Genomic DNA, 26,626 nt, shown 5'->3' with positions numbered 1-26,626 from the left:
AGCTGTCACATTATTTGAAGTCTATGAAGTGACAGTAACATGGATGAGAAAAAAAAGAATTCTCTTTCTGCTTAAGCATGTATTTACTTACCAGAAAATGTCCCTTTGCAAAGGCACTCTTTTATGCGATTAGCTTTTCTGACATGAAATGCTTTAGTAATCTCTTGATTCATGAAGGCTTCTTTATTCATAATATTCTCCACCATCATTCGCAAGTCAAATACCTCCAAGATTTCAGCAATCTGAGCCAGTCTGGTGAGGTCTTTTTCGTTTTCATCCAGTTGGCCTGTGTATAAAAACTGCAAAACAGTTTTAAAAGGTGCGGCCTGCACAGACGAATCCATTTTTACCACAGTTACAGGACATGTCCGCTTTGAGACGGGATTCACTTGCATTTCCTTATGCACACTAACAAACCCCTTACCCCAGGACGACAGAGACCTTGCTGCAGAGTTTGTTTCACCAGATTCAGGTTGTAGCGTGTTTAAACACTCACTACTCTCTGGTGGGGGAATTTTAACGTCAGGAGATTTCAAGGATGCCTCATCACTGTCACTGTTTGTCTCGAGGTGACTTGTTAGAACGTCCTTATTTGTATTCTCTTTGTTACACTGCGTTTCATCCAAGGATGGACTTTCCTCACATTCCATTAAGAAAAGGTCATAAAACTTTGAAGAGGAGGTAGCTAGGTAAATCTTGTGAGCAAAAATGCAGTCCTGCTCCTGAAGTACAAACATGACATCTGCACACAGCGGGCTGTCCAATAAATATCCAGCTTCATTCATGCTCGGCATGGGACACTCGGGAATTTTGATAACCGGAGGAGGGGCTTTTGGAGGTAGGAATGGAGCCTGAAGCAAAGGTTTTTGGACCTTCTTCAAATGAGATTTCCAGAACTGCAGGTGTCTTCTGGAGATCAGGGCAGCTCTAATTGCATTGTCAAACACATCTTTAATCCCAAACTGGTCAAATACACTGGTTTCATAGTAGGGTATCCCAAGTTCCTTGGCAACCTCTCTGCCTCTCTCTGGTGGCAAAATGTCTCCCCTTTTTATTGGCCTAGGGTTAAACAAAAAAGGAACCTTGTCACACAAAGTTATGCTAGAAAGCATGGAATTTTACCAAATTTTCAGCACTAAATCTGAGATAACCATCATTCAAATGAAACATAATATAAAACTAAGGGCACAAAGCCCTTTGGAAATTTACACTCATGACTCCACAGAGTTTTAGAGTAGCGCATACTTGTAATTTCATTCAAGTTTGCTGGTGTCTTTGCAATGTTACCAAATATATGTAGAAATCATTTACACAAAATGGAGCTGCCCCTCACTTATAGTGAAATTTACAGTAGAAAAATTTGACAGAATACTCAAGAACTTTCATTATTTAAAAAACCTCCCACCACTCCTTACTACTAAGATATTCTGTCAGAACCTTTCTTCAATCCCATCATTTAAACAGAAATGGACATTCTCATGACATAAAAAATGCCAGAAATACAGCTAAATATGAAATGGAAATATTTCGTAAGCTCATGCTTTTTAAAGAAAATCAGAGTAACCTACAACAAAAGAATAACTCAACACAGGCTGCAAGAGATAAGCTTGTTTTGGCTGTACAAGTATGATGTGGGAACTCATGAATTTCCAGAGCAGCTCTAGTACATGATGCAGGGTAAACAAACCAGTAAAAAGTCTGGGCTAGGATCCATTTTCCCAGCAAAAAAAAAAAATCATCTCTCCAGAAGACACAACCCAAGAGAGTGTGTTCTTTGAGCCCACCACATTGGGCAGACACGAGCTGGCACAGACAGAACACGCCCCAGACAACAGCTTGCCGAGTGCCAGCTAATAAATAACCAGTTCAGGTGGCAGAAGTCTGTGCCAGACACGCAGAGTCCTGACTCAAACTTACTAATGCCGAAATCAGGGAGGAGGATTAGGGCAGAAGAAGAGCTGTGAAAAAAGACCATTTCCTTTTAAAGAGTCAACCAAAACGCCCACCCCACCCTCACAACAAAGAAATGTCTAATACACAAAGAGACCTATAAAAATCATATTGCCTAGTCAAGAGTTTGACTGCAATGCAACGCAGAGTTTTCTAAGAGCCCATAAAATATTAATTCAATCTCTTTATGGAAATTTGTTACAATACAGTCATTAATTACACAATCATGGATATTATTTCTGGGAATCTGGTCTCATTGACATTCCCATAAAAGGAATAAATTAGAAGCAAGCCAGTTATTGTGGGATTGTTGTGGCCAAATATGTGAATGGTTGTATTTTGTATCTGGGAGAAACAAAGCCTCTCTAGAACAGACCTCAAACTGTTTTAATCTCAGAAATTTTAGAAGTCTAATTTGCAACCACTACATTTTCTGCTATGAGCTAGGATTACATTTACCAAAATAAATAAATAAATATATAAATAAATAGAGAATTACGAAAATTCGAGTAGAATCTGCCAGTTTAAAAGAGTACCTGACAATAGTGAGAGGGCAGGACATGATACAGATTTTCATGGAGAAAGATACATAAGAAAACATTCAATAATCATGCCCATTTCCGTCTTACTGTAGTGTTCTGCCACCCAGACACATTTAGATATCCAATGTGCAAAAATTTTGTGGGGAACTTAATAACTGTGTGTTAAAGAACTAACCAACTCAGACAACAGAATTAAAAAAAAAATAAATATATTCTCATTGTACAAAAAAAAAAAAGAAAGAAAACTAGGCTCTCCTTTGCAAGTGTTGTCCCTGATTACCAAGGTGATTCTTTTTTTAAATTCTTATTTTTGTTTAAGCTTTACCTTGCCAAAGGCCGTCTGGCTCTGTTAACAGCCTCGAGATCTGCATAGCGAAGATCCAGCTGGCAGCCCACCAGAATGACAGGTGTGCGAGGACAGAAGTGCTTGATTTCTTGATACCACATTGTTTTCACATGATTCAGGGAATTAGGATTAGCAATTGAAAAGCACAGAACAACAACATCGGACCTGGAAAGGTAACAAGAAAATACCTGATGAAAACCCCACAAATGACTTTTGCTGCAGTTTCACCTGTTTTCACTAGTAGTGCACTCTGCTCTTGGACAAACGTGCTGACAACCCGGATGTCAGAATACATGTTGTTCGTGCAGAGGTTTGAGAGAAGCTTCACATTTCACCACAAAAGCATGGGAGCACAAAGCCACATACCTAGGAAGCACTGCCCCTCCACGCCGAGACAATCCCAGCACGTGTGAGCGGAGCACTAAGAAGAGAGGTAGGGCTTTCCATTCTCTACTTTTACACAACGGTTACTCACAGGCTGCCGTTTCTCCAGAAACGATTCTGCTGACTGGACACCTAAATTGCAGTTCATTGGTGCTTAGGAATTGGAGAGGAGCTGTGTAAAATTTCAGCCATGCAGGCAGACACAGATCGCCTCGGAACTTTTCACGGAGAAATAGCTTTACTGCACTGTTTGAAGTACTGAGGTGGCTGCCTTCACAATGTGCTTTGCACAGCAATTCTCCAATGTCTTTAATAAATAACCTGTTAGAAGGGCAAACTACTGCAGAATGACCACTTCTGCAGTATCAGCAAAAATAAACATTACAGTGAAAATAAGGTCAGTAAACTGTAGAACAGGACAGTGGCTCAAATTACAGTAAGCATGACAATATTTGCAGGCTTTTAAAGGTTTCTAAGAGTGCAGAAACTACTTCACTAAATATACTTGCTATATAAATTCTCAGTACAAAGATTAAGGTTGACAGCTCATCCACTGAACCGCCGCCTAATTCTTGTCAGAGCTGGCACCCAAAGGTAGAGAAATGATTGAATACTTGTCTTGAGGCATACTTAACTAGGGGCAATTTCATTATTTATAAACAAGCAGTTCTCAAGCTCTTGGGTCTCCTATGGGAGGAAAAAAATAGACAACAAGAAAAAAAAGTTGAATTTAAACTCCTGAGAAATATTGAGAAGGGACATTTTGAGGAGGCAACTTATAGCTATAGAATTGTCAGCAGGATAAGCTCAGCAATACCATCTCTATCTCAGTTCCATTATTCTTTAATTTAGCACCAATGCGTTGTATCTGCAGTTTGTGTCATGTACAGAGCATCAGATGCAGCAGTGAATCTTAACATTCACCTTTTAAATAATGAAATACCTCCTCAGTAGTGCCGCTTTCTACATTTCACTGAGGGCACAGATATATCCAGCTATTTCTAAAGATAGCTGCACACAATACAGAGGCTGCTGTGAGCATCAATTTAATGCAAGAGAAATGCTCCTGCTCCAAATTTCTGTCTTATATAAACTGCAACACATCTGTCATATCTAGGAACAAGGCCTTTTCAAACTGGAAAGTTCTCTAGTAAATAGTGAAGGGCTGAGCAGCCAACAATGGTCTGCTGTAAAGCTGAGACAAACACGCTTTAAACTCATACTTGCTCTATTCAAGGTCAGGTAAGAGTGAAACCAAAACCCCAGCAGACATTTGTTCAGCTCCCAGAAAGAGAAATAAATCAATGTACAGCTAAGATAAAAACCCCTCTGTGTTACATGTATTCTGATGGGGTCAACTGTTGTTTAATTCAAGGCCACCACGTCTGCTGGAGTGGCAAGCGTTGGCTGCCTGGCTGCTCCTAGCTACAACTAAGCATCTTAGAGAGAAGCATCCCTCAGAAATTAAAACCTAAAGCCCAGTAAGTGCAGTCACGAGGATCCAACCCTCCTGGCTCTACAAGCCACAAGACACACATCACACCTCCCAGAAAACCAAAAGGAAACCGCTCCAGCAGGTGCTCAGAGGCAGGACGCAGCAGTTGCCCCAGGTGCCCCATGCTGGGCTGGCCACAGCCTGCGCTCCCGTGTCCCTGGGCAGGGCTGGCTCCTGCACAGCCCTGCCTGTGGCACAGCCCTTGCCAAGGGAGTATCATGTTATTGCCACCGTGGCTCTTGAGCAACTCCTCACCTCTGACCTTTGCTGGGCAACCGTAAAACGGAGCTGAGCAAAGCTGGGTTCTTTGTCCAAAACTCACTGCGCTGCACTAACAGGGCATTCTCACCTTACTGCCTTCCACGTGAGAAGAATAACAGAGGAAAGATGTAAAAAAATGGGATTTGCAAATTATTTATCCTGTGTTAAAACCCAGGCTTCCCCATACAACAAAGATTCCTGAGAGTTCTGCAGTGGGCAGAGAGAAATTATTGGTTCTGTGCCATAAACAGGACGGATGGGAAATCATCCTGTAGTGGCAGAGTTCAGACGCTGAACCAGCGCCACAGCTGGCTCTGCCAGCTCACAAAATACAGCCACCCTATCGTAATAAATTAAGTTTTCATTCAAGTCATAAGCACAATTTGCACTCAGTACAAACTGGAGGCAGAAATGTATGAGGAAGATTAACCATCTACATAGAACTGGGAGCATTTGAGGAAACGTGTCCTTTGGAAACTTTAATTAAAGCACCTACGATTCCCATTAATGTCAAAGGCACATTTACGACTTTCTAACACCGCAGTATAAAGTTTGGCTTGACATTTGCTGATAAAAAACCAGACTAAAATAATAATAAAATAATGCATTAGTATTTCCTAAAAATTTACCAATGTTTTTTAATATTCTCAGGGAATGTAAAAGGGTGTGATTTTTAAAAAATGCCTATTTTATTGCTGTTTTTGTGCAGTTACTTTTTGTGTTGGTTACCTAGAGAATGAGAAAGAAGAAAACAGAAGCAAACCTTATTAGTCCTTTCTCTCTGCAGCAATATATTCACAAATACAAGCTGCACTGTTTTGATAATAATAATTAAAATATCTGATTTTGCAGAAGCTTGTAAGAGCTACTCTTATGGTACAAATAGCTGACCAGCAATAATGTTAAAAAGCATGGCAAAGTTGTGTGGAACTATGTAACAAGAGAAAACCAAACAAAAAATTAATTTGAAGGACTGCTTCCACAGTCTTGGAATTTGGTTTATTTTGTTGGTGACTATGTGATGGAAATTCACATGTAAGTCTGATTCAACATTTACACATGAAGAATTCCAGCTTAGTGCTAAACAGGACCTTGCAGTTGTTGCCTGCAAGGTCCCCCAGCATGACACTGGGCCAGATTTGGCCTGTAGACTTAGGAAACCTCTCTTTGGAATCAGGGATGTATTCCTGAAGCAGAGATCAGCATTTCTAATAGAGGAATAAGAATTCTATGATAAACAGAATCCTAGACACAGTTACTTGATGCTGTAAGACTGAAATATTCTGGGTATCACATGCCAAGTCAGGGTTTATACAAGTAAGACATAAAGCCTGAGATCAGTGGAGAAGGATGAAAGAAAATGCTGGAGCAAGTGGAGGCACAGGGCCCTCTGGAACATGTCTGATCAACCCAGGGCAAACACCAAAATACACATATCAGCTGACTGCTGCCTCCAGACAACAGTCAGAAAACGAAATAATGAGAGACAAATTCACAAAACAACGGAGGAACCAGAAATGCAAGGAAGAGCAGGCATTCCAGTCTTACTTTTGGCTGTTGTAAGGAGGCAGCTTACAGATAAGCATGCTTGCTCTTTACAGAGAACCGACTTTCACCAAAGACACAGAAAAAGAAAAAGTGAAAGAAGAAATGAACCATTTCTTTATTCCTGGCACCATCACCTAAAAATACTCCAAGAACGAATGGCCAGTCAGAAAAACATACTGAGTTTACAAAAGGTAAGAAGAAATTCAGTTAAAACATCAGCTGAAGCAGCATATTTAGAAGAAAAAAAAAATATTTCCAGGTAGCAGAGGGATATAAGGATGGAACAGGAAAAAAATTAGAAGGAAGGTTCAAAGTTAGATCCCAAAATTCATTAAGAGCATAATTCCTTGAAAGTACTGCTGAAGCCAAGGAGGAAAAAATCCAGAGAAAGTGAAAAAATGATAGGTTTTGGTTTGCATCCAGTATGGGGATGGCTTCTGAAGTCAGAGAAGACATGGATACTGGACATTAGGAGATGCATCTCTTTCTCTGTGGAGGAAATATTCTTTGCTTTCCTTGGGCTATCACCAAAACTAGCCTCCTTCTCGTTTTAAAATTTAAATTAAACTATCAAGAAATGTTAACTGGCAAGTTTTTGAGAAGCATTCATCTCAAAACAGTCGTAACTGGTTGTGCAGAGTGTTTTCCATAGTTTGACATGTTTCAGGAAACCCAGACTGAGATCTTGGGACCCTTGGAGTGGAAAACAGCACAAGAAATCCACTTTGCACCTACTAACAAAGAAACAATCTACTAAGATCAGGACTTTGACAGAAAGTAGCTTCCAACACTTATTTCCAAAAGATTTTGATGTTGCCTTGCAGCCTTTCAGTGTAGTGCCCAAATGCCCCCTTTCCACCCAGCCCCTGACTTAGGAAAGCAAGGCAAAATGTGAAATGATGTAATACCACAGATAACAACTGCCAGATACTTTTTCACTCCTTAAAGAAGGCTTAAAGCATTGGAGGTGTCCTTTTATTACAGATAAATTACATATACATCAAGTTGAGCCTCAGGTCCACCAACAGCCATTTGGCACACACCTTTCTAAAGAAGGGAGGATTCCTAACAGAAATTCCATAGCAACCTCTTTCTATTCACAGTATGGAACCACGGTGGGATGCAGAGGAGGAAAGTAGATCTGCATTAATTTCAGTTGCCTAAGTATATAAAGCATTTACTTCCCCATCAGCTGAATGAAAAAGCCTCAGATGTTCATGTTGGTAACTAAAGAAAAAAAAAAACAACAGTGCATGCACACAGCATATCAGAATAAAGTTACTGGAGAAAGCTCTCTCTGTGAACCTCTCTGCTTATCCCAACCTTTCTTGAGCCTAAGGCAAACTCAATAGAGAAAAAAATCATAACAAATATATGTATATGTTATAAAAATGTTTTTTACCAGTTCTTTGTGATCCCATGATGAAGAAACTGAATAACTTTACTTAACTGTAAAGTAGAAGGGGAGGCTCACAAATTTGGGTAGCTGAAGATGACTTGACAATATTGCCTATCACCTCTTTGCGGCAGGAAACATAACAAAAGGAAGCAGCCGAGCTGAGAGACATCTGAGAGCAGCTGGATTCCCCACCAGCTGAGCCTCGGCTGGCGAAGCAAGAGACTGTCCTGTGTCTGCTAAGTACCTCTGCTCTAGAGAGACATCCCTGAGGATCCCCTCCAGCCCAGGACAGGAATGGCTTGTGGGGCACAGGGAATGTGTGAGCTTTCACCCACAAGGCACCTCTGAAACTTCAGAGCTTCTCTGAGAAAGGAGGGGAGCTGCTGGCCCAGTCTCAGTTTTGGCACCAGCTGCTCCCTGACAGAGGGCACTGATGTAAGCAAAGGCAGACCAAGTAACTGTGAAGCCACAAACCTCACCCTAACCTGAATCTGATGAATGCAAATACCATTTTACATCAAAGCTACCTTGGTTTTGTTCTTACAGAAAGAGCACCACCATTGTCCCTTGAGAAAAAATCAGAAAGGTTGGTGGAAGTTTTCAGATATCAGTTATAAAGCCTGTTCTCATGGACTCCTTTCAGAAGGTGTATTTTTAGGGATTGAATTACATTGAAGCAACTGGTGAAGGGAATTGTAATCACACAGAAGAAGTCCAATGCATGTGTTCCTCTGCATACATACAATACCCACAAGGCTTACAAAATCCATTCACAACAGAGGAAATACTCTAAACATATTTTAAGAGGCTCTGTCAGCAGTCTAACAGCAAGACTCATTCACATTTATAAGTCATGTGGAAAAAGCTGTTTTATGTCCATGCTGTATGAACAGATTTTGTTTGGTCTACAGCTCATATTTAAGTGGCAAGTAAATAAGTCATCCTGGCTGAATTAGCTGACAACCCCCATTCACAGTATTGAGAATAAGTATTTGATTGGGACTGAATTAACTCTTTACAGGTTTGTGCTCATGTTTACACATACTAGAGCTGCATGTTAAAAAAGTCCAGGATACAGAGGCTATTTATCAAATTAGCCAAACATGTTTACCTGGGGGGGGGAAGGCAAGAAAAGAACTTCAAGCCAGCTTCTAGAATTAGTTTCAACATGATGATATGTTGACACTCATTCAAAACCAGATTGGACAAGAGGATGGAAGATAGTGAATCCTGACAAGCTGAAATGTAAATTAAGATGTTTTGTCTTTACACTTGCCTCCCAGAGGAACTGCTACAGAATAACAACTTGGGCTTTAAATGAAGTTCACACCTCATCTGCATGCTTAGAGAATACAATAGCACCAAGAGTAGATTGTTAATAAACAAAGAGGTGCCTGGGAGCTGGAAATCAATACACTAAATCATAACCAAGACATTATCATTTTACAGCATTTTGGGAAGCTTCTGCACCAAATGAAACCCGATGGGAGATTATTAATAAATGGCTGTTTGGCATCACATACTGCCTAAGCTGAACTGAACAGGATATTTCCAAAATTAAAGCACACACTTTAGTCTAAGAGGGGGGAAAAATGTCGTTCTGTAAAACTGCAGCAAATATTTCCACAAGTCTCTGCAGCCACATCCCCCTCACTCCCTTAAGCTGTCAGGAACTGTTTCCCAAAGCTCCCAGAGGAGTGTGATTATTAAACTAAACACCACAGAGCAGAATGCAAGCTGATCTCACTCTCCATACTCCCATTAAGGGATGGCGGAGAAACATTAACTACTCCATCCCCAGTGGCATTTAAACATTTCTCTCTGTTACACAAAAACAGTGGGAAAACAGATTCCTTTTCTCATTCTCCTTTCATGCTTCTATCTCTGAAAAATAAAGTTAAGAAGGATTTATCTGTGCCACAAGTCCTATTAACTCTTCACCCTGTCATCTATAGCATAATCTATTTATGTAACATTTTCTAAAACTGTATGGAGCAAACTTTTCCAAGGAGCAGCAGGCGAGGTAATGACTTGCTGGTTCTTGTTACACCAGGTTCAGGACAATTAGAGGTCTTGGCTGAATGTTTGCTGGAGTAAGCCTTCCCCTGCATAAGGTGCAGAGGCACAGGATTTTTTTAAAAGAGCCAAAGGATGACATTATTATATGATCCTTCAGACAACCAAAACAGGGGGCACTTGCAGGTGTAACCTTGAGCAGTTTGGCATAAAATAGGCCTTTCGCTGTACGGCAAGATTTGACACAGATGATTAGACTGCAGCTCAATGTACAGAGGTGATTTAAAATAAATTCCTACAAATATGAACAATCTGCATTGAAAAACTCTTTTTAAAATGCCAACTCAGATAAAATACTAAACAGTCTGCTTTAAATGCAACATTAACATTTTTAAAACAACCGAGTACCTAAGCAGTGCTTACAATCACAGCATCTTAAAACCGAAATTTTATTTATAAAGTATTTCTTTAGAGTTTCCAGTTATTTTCTTCATTAATAGACTTGCAGAAAAACCACTGACAGGAGAGCAGGCTTCCAGAACAGCCCTTTAAAGCTAATTAGGATATAGCAAACCTCATTCTACACAAGTTCGGTTCAGCTAACATCACAAATGAATCACTGTGTTCATATGCTTAATCCTCGAGATCTCAAGTTATTCACGTCCTCCTTGGCGTTTGCAGGATTAGAATTTAAGTATGTTGTTTCCTCCCTCTCCCGTCCTGTCAGTAAACGTGGGATCAGGGTTCAGAACATGCCTGATTCTGTTCTCCTAATCTCCAGTAATCTTCTCAGTGACACACTATCTGTTGCAGAGTATCGGGAGGCCGCATCAAAGCGAAGCACTGAGTGGACACATGAAGTTACATCCAAATTTATCAATGCAGCCTCGGCATGCTGCCAAAAGGTAAACCAGTATCTATGGACATCTTCCAGTAGCACTTAAATATTAAGGTAAATTTTACCTGAAAGTCCACAACTTCTCTCACAAAGCTTATTTACAAATGGCACAGGCTGTGCAGCCCAGATGTATTGCCACTTAAGCTCCTGACAGAAAATTCCAGGTAATTCATGACTGAAAATTCAACAAACACGGTGCTGTACACAAAGGAGTGTTTGTAAAAACACACGGAGTTCTGCAGCCTGAAAATTTAATGGGTGGATTCAAGCAGCAGAACCCTCTACAGCATTTCTAGGGGGTAGAGAATAGAAAAGACCATCCTCCTTCAAAGTCACTTGTGTCATCAGGCAGCACAGAGAGAAGAAAAACAGCAAGACAGTACATTTTGGCCACATGCAATAGAAAGCTGGGGCTGACACTCTACAAAGGGCATTCCCAGCTGGGGGAAAAAAAAAAAAAAAGTCTGTCTGTGAAGGTCTGACCAGCTGCAGGGACTGAAGCAGATATGAAAAGGTTATGAAAAAGTTCAACGAGGTGAAAAAATGTGTGAGGACTGAGACCTCTCAAATGTGAGTTATGAAAATATATGTCCAAAACCCACCTTCAGCTCAGTATTTGCCTAATAGAGCTGTTGTGCTGTCTGTACTGCCACAAGGTCAGATCTAATTAAACAAACCAGAAAGACTATCAGTGGCTTCAGTCCTTGTTGAAACTATGCTGAACTTTTACACACATGTTTGTACACACATATAAAATACATGCTGGGAAAATCTGGATCATGATAAATTAGATCTATATTTATTATATATGTATTTTTTAGAACTTCCAGGGTTAATTGGTTCACTATTAGACATTTTATATTTATAGAAGAAAAACCTCATCTTTAATTAAGGAAATGTGGAAGAGCCTCATCTTTCATGAATCTGGCTCTGCTCTCAAGAGGTTAGCTGCCCATTCAACATCACAGGTTTTAACAAAATAAATATTTCATTGAGTGAGAGTGATATTTCCCAACATCTCTTCTTGTTTGTTGCTTGTTAGGCAATTGTATCAAACACTGCTTATACAGGTAGAGTATGCTCATGTGCAATTTTGTGAAACTACAATCTTATTTTGGAGACCGTTCTTTAAAATTCAAAATAGGACAACAGTTGTTGACAGAGCTCAGCAGGCTGTTTAAGGAAACGTAGCGTAGTAAAACTATGCTGCTTTTTAAATATTTATATCTTTTTAATCCTTGCAGCAGATAATCCTCTTTGCAGTGGGCAGGAACATGAATACTCGTGATTGTTAAGTCCTTGCTTTTCAAAATTCAGATTTTCAATTTCTTTCTACCATAAAATTTGAAAGCAGGTATTTCTTAAAATTTTGCTTGCATCAATTTACCTTCCGTAAGCAAAGCGCCTGTCTTTGTGGTGGTCCCCAAAAGTATCCCACAGCCTGAGGGAAACACTCACTTCATCCACAACATCTCTTGAGCGTTCAAGGACCTAGAACAGAACACACAGAACATTCTCTTTCCCTCCATCAAACAATTACTTTTCTAATTCACCCCATCCAAAGGACCAAAACATACTAGGTCAAGGTTCTATCACCTGCACTTTCTACCAAATGATTTATCTTATGAAACAGGCAGAATATTTCTCTCCCTAAAAATAGGCTCGAGAAATTACTTTAGAACGAGAGGTGTATCAGACCATGGCTGCAGCAGAGGTCACTCATCAAATACCTGTGAGCTCATAGCTGCATGCTGGCAGGGTAAGGCTTGCCAGTGAGCAGTAGCAGCACCTGACAGGTGTGCTGCACGCTTTGCACACCTGCAGTCCTTACCTCCTGGCAGACACGGTACTGATCGATGGCCCAGACGGTGGGGACGTGCGTTGCCAGCAGCTGATACTGAGTCAAGGTTGTGTTGCAGGCTCTGGCACAGATCAGACGAGTCTTTCCCACTGCATTATCTCCAACCACCACGCACTTGATAGTTTCAACGTTGGGTCTTTCGTAGTCCATGTCAATGTCCATTTATCAAAAACTGGAACGAGACAGTTAAACTTGTCTTTTACTTCTGTGTGGAAACAGAGCTGTTTAGAATCAGAGCCTTTTACTGCCACTTCTTGAGAGATGCCTGGAGACAAGAAACTCTTAAGGAAAAGTGTGCAGTCAACTGTCCCAAAGTAAGCCAGCCAGTCCTTTAAATACTGCTCGGTTATGCAAATACACATATTTGGGCTGCAGTGGCTTTATGCTGCTCACATGCTATTTTCACTTTGGTTCCTGTAAACACAAGCCTGTTTGCAGAAGACAGATCTTGGTGAAACAAAGACAGCTAGCATAAACTTACCTCTTCCTAATACTTTTTATGCCAGGAGGAAAAAAAGCCTGGCCATCAGTGGGTTTAACCTGAAAGATACCAGTATAAACCTGCCTTCTGCAATCCTGCCCACTCAGGGTTTGATTTAGGGCTGTTCAGACAATATTACAAACAGCAAGTCACACAGATGGCTTTAGCACACAATTAAAACTCACTTGTAAGACGACTCCAGAGACTGTTCGCTACAAAACCACAATTCCCATTATATCCTGCAAGTATCACACACTGTTAATTGTCCAAGGGGAAGTTTGTACAGATCATGGACTAAAATGAAACGAAAGAGCCAAGCAGGAATTGCAAATAGACTTACCTATACCTAGAAATTCTTTTTTATGTGAAATGGAATGTGAAGAGAAGAAGTTTTTTGAAGATAGTGTCCTCATGGAAAGTTATTATTGAAACTATTTCCTTAAATTTTCTATGGCAATATATTGAACAAATGCCTGGATACAAAGGCAAGCTGGAAAAAATGGGTATATGAAAAACTAAAACCAACTCAAGCATGTTTACTACAGTCTGTCATTTTCATACGTGGGATCGTAGTTTGATATATCTGAATTTGGTTTTCTAATGTCTAGCAGTCTGCTGAGCAATCTGGTCTCTGCCAGGGAATTGTAATCAAGAAGGGAGAAAAGGGAAAATGCAAGTCACAAACCTTTTCAGGAAGGCTTGCCTAATAATTATTTCAGCAAGGAACCTACAGCAATTTAATTGACAAAACACAGGTCATCACCTGGAGTGATGGTGCCCTTTTTTTCTGAGAAGAAAGCACTACAGATAAAGAAATCCAATGATTTGTTTTAATACCTTTTTTAATATTCACATCTCATTCACACTTAAATATAGACTATATATTAGCTGTCAGACTGCTTAAAATAACAGATTCAAGCTATTTTGGTGGCCATTTTTCACTGTCAGAGGCACTAGGTTCTGATTTAATAAGAAAACACATTTAGTAACTACTAGTCAAACACTGATTTTAACTGTATTCTTTTTCATTATTTAAACTGATGTACACCAAGAAACAAAAGTCTTTGTTAGAACTCACGGGTACCCATTTAGATAAAATTTTGAGTATGGACAATGTGCTAATAACTATAATCACTAAGGCACATTTGTGATCTTTATTTATGTGTGGAGGGAGGAGATAGGGACAACACAGGCAAGGTGCAAGAGTGATTTTTGCCACAACTGTGTCACACTGATGTTTCCACAGACACTGAATGCTTCTGGAAATGTTGCAGCACGTGGGAATACATTTTGAAGTTATCCTGCCGGAGACTGAAACGTGGGCCCTGACACTCTGCATCCTGGCACGAGTGCATGGTTGCACAAGCAGAGATCTGCAATCTGCCAGATGCAGAGCAAAGAACATGGCTTTGAACACACACACACACACACACACACACACACACACACAGGATGGAGCACACGTGAACCCCCAGGGCCTCGTGATACTGACCTGCTGCGTCAGCACAGGGGTTTGGACTGCTAAGAACACAAAGCTGTTAAGAGACAGCCTTATCCCTTCACCTGGCTTGTAACCTGCATCCTGAGAGGCTGCTAGTCTTGAGGGAAAGCACTCCAGAGGCTTCCAGTTCCCTGTCTGCGAACCAGCCCCAGCTGCCTGCTGGATGTAAGCTCCCATGAGGCTGATACCTGCCATGGCCATGGGCTCTGCACCCTCTCTGTGATTCCGAACACAAGAAGAGAACCAAGAGCCAACTCCTTGTTCCTCCTCAGCATCCACAGGAACGATACAGTCATGATAGAAATAAAAGTGCAAAAACAATACTTTTTTTCCCTCCACACTATAGAGAATATGGCATGTTCATACACCACGGCCTTACAGTCAGGGCCCCAAATGAGTAGCAAAACCCCGAGAGCTTTCAGCACGTGATTTTAAACTTTTGAGTCTGAGAATAAACAGCAACCCCCTTGACATATTATGTGGTATTAAATTACTTCATATTTTATTCATGCATGGACTAGACATCACAGATGGAATGTGGAAATGCTTACAAGGCTAGAAAGCAAAATGACGGAGCGTGGCTAGCCAGTGTGTCTGGTTGGTGTTAAACTACCAAGCGAAGATGCCAAATCAATTTTTCTTCCAACCCAATATTCCATTAAAATGCTGTTACACAGATTAGCTGTAGTATTATATAACAGTTTGATTTTTAAATTCTTCTAAAGTTCTTAAATGGTAGTTCTGCAAAAATGTGCTTCAATCAGTCACAAATTTGTAATAAGTACAGAGTATGGAATCTTAAAAAATTTCCAAGATGATAACAAAGCCAGTTTAAAATTAACAGGCAAATCTAAATAAAAGTAACTAGATAAATCAATGCAGCTGAGAATCCTAGAAAAGGAACACATAAAAAAAAAATTTACAAATCACTGGGGTTTTAATTTTCCAATATACTTAATAACTTAATTAAAGCAAAGTTATCACAGGACTCAGACACAGCATGCCTGAATGCCCTACTGTAGATCAATGGCAATTTAATGAAGATATTTTTAGCATGACTCAATACTGCACAGGACAGAGATTAAAATAAACTGGCAATAAAAACAAAAGTAGAGCTCTGTGGCTATGTTAAGGAAAGTTCTTAAATACTCTCCAGTATCCATAACGTAATGATATGTTAAAAATGCAGATAATTTTGATATTGTTCACTAGTTTTCAGGAAGGGATTAAAGCAGAAATAGCTCCTGAAGAGACTGACAGACAGAAGCCCGGACAGATATTTAGACACCTCGAGTAAAACCAGATGCTAGCAACAAATTACAGTACAAACAATTAGCAAAACAAGTTGATTAAATGCTTACAAATGTAGCCAGATGCCTTCTGGCTACTGGAATGATTAAAGCCAGGAATACATATGAGATCTAAAAAATACAGCCACAGTTTAGTTTTTTTTAAGGTAGCCTCTAGGTTAAGCTGGTGCTAAACCTATTATATAATCACACTGATTAAAAATGCTGAACATGTATTTACAAAACTAGAATTAAAATAAAAGCAGCAATAAGGCAACTGGAATTGAGCTCTGAAAGTCTGGTAATATCTGGGAAGACCAACTGGAACAGGAATTGAACTGGTTAGACAAGAACAAAGCAGCGTATATAAAGATAAAAAAAGGGCATAACATTCTATGATCAATGAAAATCTTGCTAAAACCAACCTACAACCAGCAATAGTTCAGTTTACCAGCAAAACAAAGCAGGGTAAAACTGTGAGGAAAGTTACTGGAAGTGTGACCAGTGCCAGAAAGGGCACTGACAAAAAAGCCAGAGAAAGACAGAAAGGCCATCAAATCAAATGAGAGGCAGCAAGGAACCTACCAGGGAAAAGGTCTGGTCAGAAATCACCGTTTCCAAAAGAAAGGAGCACAAAATTCAGCTGCTCAATCCAGTTTTAAAGAAAGATGAGCAGATGGATGAAAATGGAAAAAGATACCCGTAAGAATAACATAGGATCTCAAAAATCTCTTAGGATGTTCTATTTTTACATTGTCACCTGTGATTGTTTGCAGATGAAGGAAAGACAGAGGCAGCCAAAAAAGCAGGAGATGTGAGCAGACTCAAGATCTAACATAAAGCCATTTAATTCATTCACTTGATTAGCAGTTAAGAAATATTCCAAATAAAGCTGATTTATTTCCAAAGAAATATAAGGCTACTGTTCTGAAACATGGCTTGCAGACGGTCATAGCTGCCAATTTCTTTTTCTGTTACTTCACCTCAAATTGCTGTGGGGTGCTTGGTTTTTCATTTAGCTTTTCCTCATTGCTAAATGAGTTGTTATTATTATCATTAAAAAACAGTTGTGGTTGCCGTAACATGCAAGTTGGTCAGCCTCAATAAAGAAACACTCCCTCTCTAGAGAAATTTTCCAAAAGATCTGTAGATGAAGCACATTCCTTGATTATCGAGTCCATTGGTACACAGACATTAGACACATTAGACACAACAGACACACACAATCCCTCCAGCTCTCTGTATTAGTGCAGGTGTATTAATATACAATAGATAACCAGATCATAACCATGAACTTGTTTTAAAAATGCAGTTTAATAGATGTAAAGCTATGATTGCGTTTTTCTCTGCTAGAAACAAGGTGGATGAAGATCCAAACCCAATAGCGAGTTTCCTGTGGAGGATCAGGAATCCACCCCTGAGGATCTCTGAATGCCCACTTTGAAATGTCCAGATGTTTAAAATCCTCACTTAATATATCCAAAACATAACCAAGATCCTAAAAAACAGTAGCTAATTATCAACCCTTTTCTCTTCAGCACAAAAAAACTCACAAACACCACAAACAAATCACTAAGAGTGTATACATTAATCAGTGATTATGAGGTGATTCTGCAGCCATTTACTTCTCAGCTCTGTACTCATAGGACCCCTCCAAGCAAGCATTTTACTTGGTTCTTGTGCTAAGAGCAAACACTTTAGATGACTGTTCAGCATGACAGTATGTAGTAGACTTTTTCTTCAAGCTATCCCATGGTGAAAAAAAAATAAAATTAATAATTTCAACCTGTGTCAAGTAATCTGACCAAACATGCAAACCAGGAACTCCTTCATAGAAAGGGGGTGCCAACCACAATGAAAATGAGTTTTACTAAAGAAATCTAATGGAAAGAGACACAAAAGTCTCTTTTGTGCACACATAACTTAATATGAATGGTGGGCATGGGAATTATCTGAAGAACTCAGGCCACCAGTAAGGCAATAAGATCATCAACAATTATCCCCAAAACCCACACTTTCGTGAAACAATATGAGAGTGCATTTGTAGTTACTCCATATAGCAATCTATTCTGGAGATGTATTTTTTAGTATAGTTTTGGAGCAACTCCTTCAGAGAGCCATTAGGCAATAACATGTCAAAAAGAATATAAAAAATTGTACAAGACTATGCAACACTCTTGCCTCCAACCCCAAGCTGCAAAACTAGTGCTCGCAACCATGGAAACTGGAAAAGGAGCTAGCAAACTCCAAGCTCTCCAGGCACTGAAATCACTACCTTGCAGTGCAGAATCCCAAGGCACCAGCATGCTGGCAGGGACCAACGAGCACATGAGCCAGAATAAGCATGTGAAATGTTCACTCTCAATATATAACCCACCACGTGTTGTTTCGGAATCTTTAGTGCAATAACATAGATATACCAGGGGACAAAGCAGGGGAGCTTAGTGTTCACTTGTGCAAGAGCACAGAATTCACAGACAGCTCTGATTTGGGGAAAGCTTAAGGGCCAAAAGGCTCCTTTGTGGTTTGGCTCAATTTAATCAATGAATTTAGGGTCCCACCAAGTATATTTGTGAAGCTAATCACAACATGGAATCAAGCAACACATAAACTACCAGCTGCTGAAAGACCATCACAAAACCATTTTTACAAGGTGTACATTAATATTTTACTAAATTATAGGAGGCCTGCTGGGGAGACTGGTTTCAAAAGGAGAACTATTCCTGGTCAGCATCAAAGAACTAGCTGGTGACAAGGGGTGGTAAGGCTCAAGGTGGGATCAGATCACTAGATCACCAGGGGACAAAGGTGGGCATGAGCTGTATGAGGCTGGATTCTTGTCCAGGATGAAGCAGCATTACCCTATTGCCATTATTTAAAGTTCTGGCAGTTTACATGGAAAGACTGAAGAGACTACCTCAGAAGGAAGAAATTCAAGATTAATTCTGGAATTTATCACCTACTTGCCCTACCTGGTCCATCAGCAGAAGATACACCAACAGGTACACCAGTGACTGGGGAAGGAGAAAAACCCTTATATTCTAAAGCTGATCTGACTGCAAATGTGAGACCCTGGGCTCTCCCTTGAGTAGAAAGAGAAGGGCAGCTGATAGCAATGTTTTCCTGCACAAGGTGATAAATGAGATAATCCTGGCTGTTGCTGCCCGTAAAAGTGCAGGTCAACAGAAACACCTTTATCTTCCACAAGGGCAGAACCTGGTTCTACCCTTTTTCTTCTGTCCTGGGATAGCTTAGGGCCAGTATCAACAATGAAATAAATCCTCAGAATGCTGCTAAAATTTGATACAGCTGAAGAAGTTAAACACTGAGGCTGTCATCAAGAGGGACTCCACTTGGCTTGCCTGAACCAGCTTCTTTCATCTCAGCTTTTGATCAATAAGCATCAGATTCATTTCTGGATGCTACCTCTTACTTTTTAAAGACAAAAGTTCTCAGCTGCCATATTCCCCACTCTATCCCTCAAGTATTAAAGGGAGTGAAAAATTGACCATGGCTTCACACAGAAATGAAAGGAGCAGCCCCTAAGGAGGATGTAAAGCTCAAGACAGAACAGATATCTCTAAGTTTGCTAGAAAACTTCTCAGTCAAATGATCACCACAACCCTCACAGAAATTGTAGAGGCAGGGAATAACAATTCCTGGTTTGCAGCATCAGATGGCTGTCTCTGCTCTTTCTCTGCCCACATGACTCCAAATTTGTTTCTGTTAATTATCAGGATCCTTCATCAAGCTCAACCTACCTCTGTGATGACACAAAAACTTTTTTGATCAGTAGGAACGATCATTTCCTCAGATGCCCCAAAATCAGATACTAGTAAAACACGAATTCTTCACACATAACAATGTGTAAAACAGACTGCCCTCTGCTGAGGGCAGACAGCTCAATAGCTGAGGATAAAAACATTCAATTTTAGATACAATAACATTCTCCTGAACCTCCAAAAAAAAAAAAAAAAAAAAAAAAAAAAAAAAAAAAGGCAACTCACAAGGACCTGTTTTTGTGTTATACACACTCAGTCTATCAGACCAAATAGAGACCCAAATGTAGAGTTCAGCATTAGATTTGAGCTATGTCAATTATCTGACAAGTTCAGGCAGACCTGAAGGGCAGAAATCAACAAGCTGATTACACTGAGCAGCTTACATATTATTTTGACCTGTGGCATACCTTGGGATATCCTTTGTAGTGAGATCATTGCCCTAGAAATTAATCCACATGGCAGGTGAAGGACATTTAAGCATTTCAGAAACCTCACGTGTGGGAATCTGGAATGAGAGTTTTTTACATGGTGGCAGAACCTGCAGCACTGCCACTCCTCCCATCACCGATTTTTCTACCCCAAGAACAAACCACAAGGCAGTCCCTTGTGCCTCCTTTTGCTTCTTCTTTCTTGGTGTGCACAGATATGTGGAAAACAGTGTCCACAGTGGACCTATCCCTGGAAAGGGGGAAACATCCCTCTACCTGGTACATGACTGATTTAAGGCTGGCACTTTAGCTTTGCCTATGCATTTCCTAAGGATTCCAGATACACCTGGCTACAACTGACTGCTCATTCCACTCACCAGAGATAATCACAGCAGGCACAAGGGACTAGGCAGTGACCAAGATCTGGCATTGCTGTGGGTCATAATCTGTCACATCATCACAAACTGACATTAATTGTGGCTGGCATGAATAAAAGTGGCTGAGAACCAAGTGCCTGAAGAATGGACAATACCCACTGATGGTGATAAACATCACCAAACAGTTGGCACTTTTTAAAGCAGCCACCCATAAAATGCACAAAGTCCTCAGATCAGTCTTCCTTCTGCAACAGAAAATTATGCTGCAGGAGCCGAATAAGGGTGTACTGCTAATAGCATGTTAATTCAGCTCAAGAATACATCTTTGAAGTAAATATTCCATAGTTTGGTTTATGTGAGGTGCAGCCAGAGTGCATACACTGAGTTCTGAAGCCACCCACCCGTGATAAGCATTCAGTCCATGGAACCAGATTAAAGGCAGTCTGAAGTAAGACCCTTTGTCCCTGAGCTGTGTGCAGTGTGGACACTCGGTCCTCAGCACCAATTTTTTAATTCCCAGGTCCCCTGCTACTGCATCACATGAACCATCACTATAGATAGAGCATCAGGTGCTCTGATTCCTGCTTTGGTATTTGGATCAACATAACTGGGGCAAAGCTGCAGCTGAATCCTTAGTGACTGCCATGCCCTAGAGCATCTGGAATAACATACAAAACTCAAAGCTTAAAGGAAAGATGGGTCCCTGGAAAAGTCTGACTCAGCATTGCTAGGTTTCATGGAAATAAACTCCATGAAACACCTGATTTTACTCTTATGTAATTAAGATGCTTGTGCAGTATTAAGCTACTGATGCTCTAGTAGAGGTTGTTAATGATTTTACCCATGCATAAAACAGGTGTTGGCACTCTATGCTGCTCCTAAGCAGTGTTCCCAATAGTACTGAAAAAATAACAACAATAACCACCAAATAAGGCATTCTCATGACTTTTGGGCATTTCTGTGGGGAAAATAGTTACTGAGCTTCACTACAGCTACAAACAAAGAATATTCCAGAGACACTGGTGACCTTCTAGCACAGAGAGCTGTTGAATTCACTCTCTGTACTTGTTCTCTTTCCAAAAGATAGAATCAGGCTCTTGCTTCTTGAACTTTATGTGACATTTCTTACGCATTCTCTTCTTTGTTAATCAGTGATCTTAGAAAGACATTATACGTAACTTAATTCATTCCCAGGCATTATCACCACTAGGAAACTACCAAAGGAGAATGAGACCTCATAAACACAGCAGGAAAAACCCACCCAAGGACCTAAACACTGACTGGAACAGCAAGCACTTCAGGATGGCAGACTTCAGGTAAATGCTATTTTCAGATCATGGGTCAAGTTCTGCACTTACATATCAAATGCAAATCCAGCAACATTAATGGAACAGTGCAGAAGGCACACAGATGTGGGGTTTACTTGTAATGTCTAGCGCCACACAGAGACTCATTTGCAAAGAAAAAAAGTAATTTAAAAAGAAGAAAGAAACCGCTATCTTGTGTCTCATGTCAGACAGAAAGGAGAGGAAAACAGAAAAGTAGAATAGTGTTGGATGGGAGGCAAAGGGAATCCATATTTTTATTCCATGACCTGTCTGCAATGCCAAAGAGCCCCAGCTATGACCACACACACTGCAGGTGCACCAGTCATAGCTCATGCACCACTCACTCCTTCAGCAGAAAGTTTTGAGCTTTTTTATGGAAACCCAGAGATCCAAGGATACAATCACTCAGTCTCTGAGCTGCTCTGCAAGTCTGCTGTAAGCAGCAAGGACGCCTGAGCTTTTCCTTTTCCTCCTTTTCAAGCACATACTTTGCTCTACAGTGTTTGTATACTTTTCTAGCAGGACGGAAGGGAGCAAGGGAAGGAACATGTCAAACACCTGTTGCTCCTTTGCTTCTCCTCCTTCAAGGCTTCTCTGTCCTTTCGTCCCCTTCAGCACAGGGTAACATCCAGATACAGGACTTAAGAATTTTTCCAGCAAATAAAATGTATTGACAAAGAACCAAACATCAGGATTTACTGGTCAAGCGATCACCTCCTCTTCTCAGCCTAATGCTTTACAGTATTTACAAAGCTTGGAGTTTTAAAAAGGGTAGGAGTTTTAGAAAGCTTCCCAGAGCTAAAACTCACGTTTATTTCTTCTTGGATTCTTGTTTATTTCTTCTTCTGTGTATCTGAGCCTGTCCCAGATCTTACGCTCCTTAAGTTCTTTATCACTTAGATAAAGAACCCTAGCGCAAATACTGAACTCCTTTTTTTTCTTCAGTTAATCGTGTATAGATACATTGTATAACTGAGAGATAGAATCAGGTGTGCAAATGCAACATCCATAGAAAGAAATCATAACCTAATGGAAGAGGACCTCAGAAAAATACTGAGAATAAATGAAGCCATTCTGTTTCCATGAAGTGTGGCTCCTGATCCTGAGATATACCCTGTACTGAAACACTACTACTTAGACTGAGCACTTGTGGCAACTCCTCAGTATAATCCTAACAATGGTGGGTTTCTCCCCACATGCATTGTTTTTGCCTAGAAAGACCAGTAGCTAAAGGACCCCATTAAGCACACTGGAAAACCTAATTTCCACCTCAGCTTCTATTACAGCTCAAGCCATCACAGCTCAAGCTGAACATTTGGCTTCAAGTCAGCTGTGTGTCCTGAAATAGTACACAAACTGAGGATGAACAAAGTCATTGAGACTATTCTGGCATCACTTCCTTGCTCTTGCTGTGACCATATGCAGAGCCTCAAGGGCTTTCTTTATTATTATCATTTTTAAAACAAGTATATTGCTGCCTTCAGAGTAGTGTCTTGACCAATAGACATCAACTTCTCCATCTGGTCTGCCTCGGTACATCCAGTGATGGATTTCTCTTTGCTCTAGATGTCAGATGCCACAATACCCACTGAAGGCTGACTAAACAAATTAAAAGTTACTACTGGTTGTCTCTACAGCCCCTTTCTATGGCCCGCAAATAGGTCCCGACATAGACACCTGACAGGCTCTGCCACAAGACCCCCTACAGCCTCCTGCTGTTGTCGGAGCAACTCACAGCAGATTCCACGACACTACAGGGGGAAAGAAAGGGGAAAGGAAAGAAGAGGGGGAAAAGACATCCTTCGGGTTTTTACTAAATGACACTCAGAGGTACCAAGCGCCAGGAGGTTTGCGCTTCCCTTTCACATCATACCCCTCTATTTTTGCATTGCACCTCGTGGCCTCGCTGGAAAAGGAACCCGGACAGATCTGCATCATCAAGGACTCAGCCCTCTCTGTCCCCGGAGGAGGGGAGGATGCCACCACCTCCCGCTCTCTCCCGACGAGGCGGGAGAGCACCTGCGGGCGTGCGGGGCGCCACCACCCGCCCCTGCGGAAGCGCCGGCGGCCGGCTCTCCCCGGCCCCGCACACCGGCGGCTCGGAGCGCGATCGCGCCCGGGCGACGCGGGACCTACCCGGGAGGGCGGGGTGCCCGGCGGCCGGGCTGCGTGCGGCGGGGCCGGCCCCGGGCCGCCGCCGCGCCCCCTTCCCGCTGCTCCTCACGGCGGCGGGGCAGCGCCCGGAGCCGCCGCGGCCCGGCGGGGAGGCGGCATCGCCGCCGGCGCCGCTCCGCCCGCCCGGCCCCGCCCGGCCCGGCCCGGCCCGCGGCGCTGACTCGGGCGGCGGCAGCCGTGACGTGCCAGCCCCGCGGTCTAATTTTAGCGCGGCGATTGGATTTCATTCATGAAACCGCGGCCGCGCGTAAAGGGGCGGAGGATGGAGCCGCCCCCGCATGCCCGCCCGGCCGAGCGACCCACGGCCCGCGGCGGGGAGCGCCGGGACCGATCCCGACCCTGACCCACAGTCGGGATCGCCGGGATGCATCCCGACCCTGCCCCACGGCCGGGATCGCCGGGACCCATCCTGACCCTACTCCACGGCCGGGATCGCCGGGATGCATCCCGACCCTGCCCCACGGCCGGGATCGCCGGGACCCATCCTGACCCTGCCCCACGGCCGGGATCGCCGGGATGCATCCCGACCCTGCCCCACGGCCCCCGGCAGAGGTTTTCTGCCATGGCCCCGCACGGTAAAAGCTCGGACACGAAACAACTTGAAAACAAAGCAACGCCTCCCATAAGCAGTCTTTATGCAGTATACACTGTAAATATTTTTAATACATACACAGTGCAAAGGTCCTGAAAGCCTCGCTGGATGATGCCCTAAGTTGGGCATGCGAATTCTTACTGCAGGCGCTGCTGATACCTTTTGAAATCGCTTCTCTCTATTCTCACTAATGTTTGAAGCCTTCATGTAAAACACACACATCAGAATCAAACCACAACCTCCCTTTCTCTTACAGTGACAATCTAGACTTGGTGTTTTCAAACCAGTGAAAGTAGCTCAAGGCCCTGTGTGTTACAATCCAGACACAGCTCCCTGCTAAAACAGCAGTCTCTGGCTCTGTTTACCACTTGACATCAACAAAGCTGTCACTAACCAGTATGGGGCATGAGCACAATCACTGCAGCTAAGGACAGGTTTTGACATAGCTGTGACTATTTAAAAAGTAGTCAGTATCCAAAAAATATTCTCTTACAGCAGCCCAGACTCACACATTGAGCAGTCTCATAGCATTAAGACATTAATTCTTTGGAAAACATTATGAAATTGCTTAAAATCCCACTTACAAGAACAGTTATCTGTACCAATAACAGGTTAAGAGTATCCAAATGCATTTGGTTATAGTCAATTACTTACATTTTTCAAATACCCAGAAGCCAAACTTACATTAACCACGTCAGACTGCAACAATTTTCAGTTGAGTACATCTATGTCAGGACAAATTACAGTTTGCAACTTCATATCAAAGGAGGCTATTGGGGGCAGAAGAGCAACATGCATCATGGCAAATACTGTGTTCCTCTCCTAGCTTTGCACAGTTTGGATGGGCAAGACAAACGCATCAGAAACTAAAACAACTCTCACTCAGACATCTACTTACAAGCCAAGAAATATCAAGTTGGTAATGCAGGCAACAAAAAAGTAAAACAAAACAAAACAACCCAGCAGATTTATAATGCATAGTATGATTACCTTCTGTTTTTTAAGTTTCAAGTTCTATGGGAATTTTTCTTCTCCACAAATGAGGGCTAAATTTTTCATTCTGTGCAAGAACAGCAACCCCATGTATTCACTTGTTTCTCAGACACACATTTTTTAGGAACGCAAAAAAAATCCCCTCACGTCTGTCCCACTCAGTTCAGGAGGCTAAGCAAAGCGGTGTTATACAAATGGTATTCCTTTTACTAAACTGTTTCAGTATGGCAATTCTTAATTTCTTATTGGTACCTTTTTTCTGCAGTCTAAATGATCACTTTTTTGAAGACAAATCAGAGCTAGAACCCATGTCTCTATTAAAAACATGGAGACTATCACTGCTGCAAACAGTGAGTGTTAATGTGAGATCAGGTAAGTCAGCACCATGTGAGAGAAAACTGAAAAACTGATACAAAGCAACCAGACTTGCCATGATACTGACTCAAGAAGTGTTGGACTGCAATTAAAAAAAAAAAAAAAAAAAAAAAAAAAAATCCCAAACCAAGCCAATAAAAACCCCACAAATCTTTAGATCGAATTCCCAGCTCTTTACAGGGCTTTTATACAGGAAAGGGAAAAAAAAAAAAGAAAAAAAAAAAAAAAAAAAGGACAGGAAGAAAGAGTTATTTTTAGTGCACAATAGTAAATTTAGCAGAATACAGCAATGACAAAGATCAGCCAGGTGGTTAAAATCAGAAAAAAGAGAAAGAGGGCACTGCTTTTGATGGAGGATAAAGAAAAGGTCTCAAGTTTCCTGTTTCATCAAAGGGTGGGAGATAAAGGTTTCTGACGCTGTAGAAATAGGTACATGCTACTATATTCATTTCCATTTTAATGACCATATACTGCAATTTTTACCATTCAGTGCTTTCTCACCACAAATGTAAAACATACATAATTCAGATTGCACTTTTCCAACAAAGTATAAAATAAAACCCCAGGACAACCAGAAGTTCTCTGTTCTCTGGTACATAATCCTG

General features: G+C 41.4%; 1 protein-coding gene across 4 annotated transcripts in view; it reads right to left on the bottom strand.

Moving 5' to 3' along the window:
• The window catches only part of RHOBTB1 (Rho related BTB domain containing 1), a 49,963-nt gene that overhangs the window by 8,073 nt on the left and 15,264 nt on the right, over positions 1-26,626 (bottom strand). For 2 of the 4 annotated variants that reach the window (XM_040071502.2, XM_040071503.2), the window contains exons 3-6: positions 12,671-12,872; positions 12,227-12,330; positions 2,818-3,003; positions 92-1,059 (exon numbers count right to left, since the gene is read on the bottom strand). In XM_040071502.2, the coding sequence (XP_039927436.1) occupies positions 92-1,059; positions 2,818-3,003; positions 12,227-12,330; positions 12,671-12,862 (1,450 nt within the window). In that variant the 5' untranslated portion in view covers positions 12,863-12,872. Of the gene's footprint in view, positions 1-91; positions 1,060-2,817; positions 3,004-11,441; positions 11,503-12,226; positions 12,331-12,670; positions 12,873-24,022; positions 24,063-26,626 lie in introns of those variants that run through there. The other 2 variants (XM_040071505.2, XM_058421580.1) reach the window with 2 other exon arrangements.

Source organism: Hirundo rustica, chromosome 8 (assembly GCF_015227805.2).
Source record: "Hirundo rustica isolate bHirRus1 chromosome 8, bHirRus1.pri.v3, whole genome shotgun sequence".
Taxonomy (NCBI): domain Eukaryota; kingdom Metazoa; phylum Chordata; class Aves; order Passeriformes; family Hirundinidae; genus Hirundo; species Hirundo rustica.
The sequence above is the reverse complement of the archived record's forward strand: the minus strand, read 5'-3'. Positions and strand labels throughout refer to the sequence as shown.